We start from the raw sequence: 1,425 nt of genomic DNA on the forward strand, positions 1-1,425 counted from the left end.
ATTCTATTTGTGCTCCAGTGAGAAGTTTGAGAATAGAATCAAATTTGATTTGCCACCTCCATTTCAAGAGGATGGCAGTTTACTTTATATTTTAAGTTCAGTTTGTATTCTCTGCATCGGGCAAGATACTCGTAGAGGAGTGATAAATTCCTCCCAAACAGTATTATGGAATCCAGCTACCTCGGATTTCATGGTATTCCTTCCCGTCGTGATGACCATGTACCACCATATAGGAGTCCATATTTTTATTTTCATGGATTTGGTTATGATCATGTGAGAGGTGACTATAATCATAACAATAAATATAAAACATGAAATTCATTTCCTTTATTTATCAATTGATATTACATATTACATTTGGATTACTAATATCATATCATGGCTTCCATTTAAATGAACTTCCGCAATTGCCAGATCGATAACAACCCTGGTAGTCATTCCCAGCATGATTTCTACACAACCTAATCTCTAATAACTCATAGTAGGAACAATGAAACCCAATCATATAATTAGGTCCAATGTGCTTACCTATGGCCTTTTCAAAGTCTGTTTTCTTCTGAGAAGTGGTTTTTGGGGAAATACCATCTTTTTGAAGTATATCAAAAAGTTGTAACCCCTTCCAAATAGTATTTGCTTGATCAAAATACTGAGTTTGGTTAAATGTCGAATATGAACAGGTTCCATGTTCTAACCACTGCTTTTCCCAAAATTTAAAATTGTCTCCTTCTAAATTTGGCCATGAAGTAGTGAGTTCAGCTAATGTTGTTGCAGAAATCTGATAAAAAAACAAATAAATCAAGTCAAGTATAATTGAGTAAAAGAAAGAATCGAAAAAGATTTATCTTTTTAATAAATAAACTCACCATGTCCATGGTTAATGTTGTCTTTGCTGGATCATTGGAACACTTACGTGGCTGAGAACCTGTTTGGTTTGCCGGCCACATTCCGTGAATGCTGAACCTGCTTGGTTTCTGGACACAACTCTTGACTCTACAGTGAGCAGGTGGCCACTGCATTGATATTATGAAAAATTCATATTGAGCAGCAGAGTTCAATAGCAATGATAAAAAAACAATAAAACTAAGAAAAAGCTTATTCATGATATATTTGGTTGATGAGAGTTGGAATAATGAGTTTGAGACATAGCTTACTTTGCTATGGTGCTATATATAGTTGAACTTTTTTATTTATTTTAAATATGTATAGTTGAACTTTTTTTTGAATAAGTATATTGAATTTTTTTTTGAATATGTATAGTTGAAAAAATATAAGTTAAACTTTTTCTTTTCTTTTTTGTTACAGCCTATTCTAATTCTTAATAAACTTATTCTTATTATGTATAAAGTTGTTATATTGAGTAAGATAAATTCTTTACGACTTACTATTTATCATATCACAATGGACTCTATTTAGAGTTGCAACCTA

At 31.9% G+C, this 1,425-nt stretch overlaps 1 protein-coding gene across 1 annotated transcript; it reads right to left on the minus strand.

Annotated features, from left to right (window-relative positions):
* Positions 1-305: 305 nt before the first annotated feature.
* LOC127113037 (extracellular ribonuclease LE) lies at positions 306-1,140 on the minus strand. Its single transcript, XM_051046442.1, has 2 exons — positions 864-1,140; positions 306-775 (listed from the first exon to the last, which is right to left on the minus strand). The coding sequence occupies exons 1-2, from the start codon at positions 1,098-1,100 to the stop codon at positions 377-379; spliced, it is 636 nt and encodes a 211-aa protein (XP_050902399.1). The 5' UTR covers positions 1,101-1,140; the 3' UTR covers positions 306-376.
* Positions 1,141-1,425: the final 285 nt, after the last annotated feature.

Source organism: Lathyrus oleraceus, unplaced genomic scaffold, assembly GCF_024323335.1.
Source record: "Lathyrus oleraceus cultivar Zhongwan6 unplaced genomic scaffold, CAAS_Psat_ZW6_1.0 chrUn0252, whole genome shotgun sequence".
Taxonomy (NCBI): domain Eukaryota; kingdom Viridiplantae; phylum Streptophyta; class Magnoliopsida; order Fabales; family Fabaceae; genus Lathyrus; species Lathyrus oleraceus.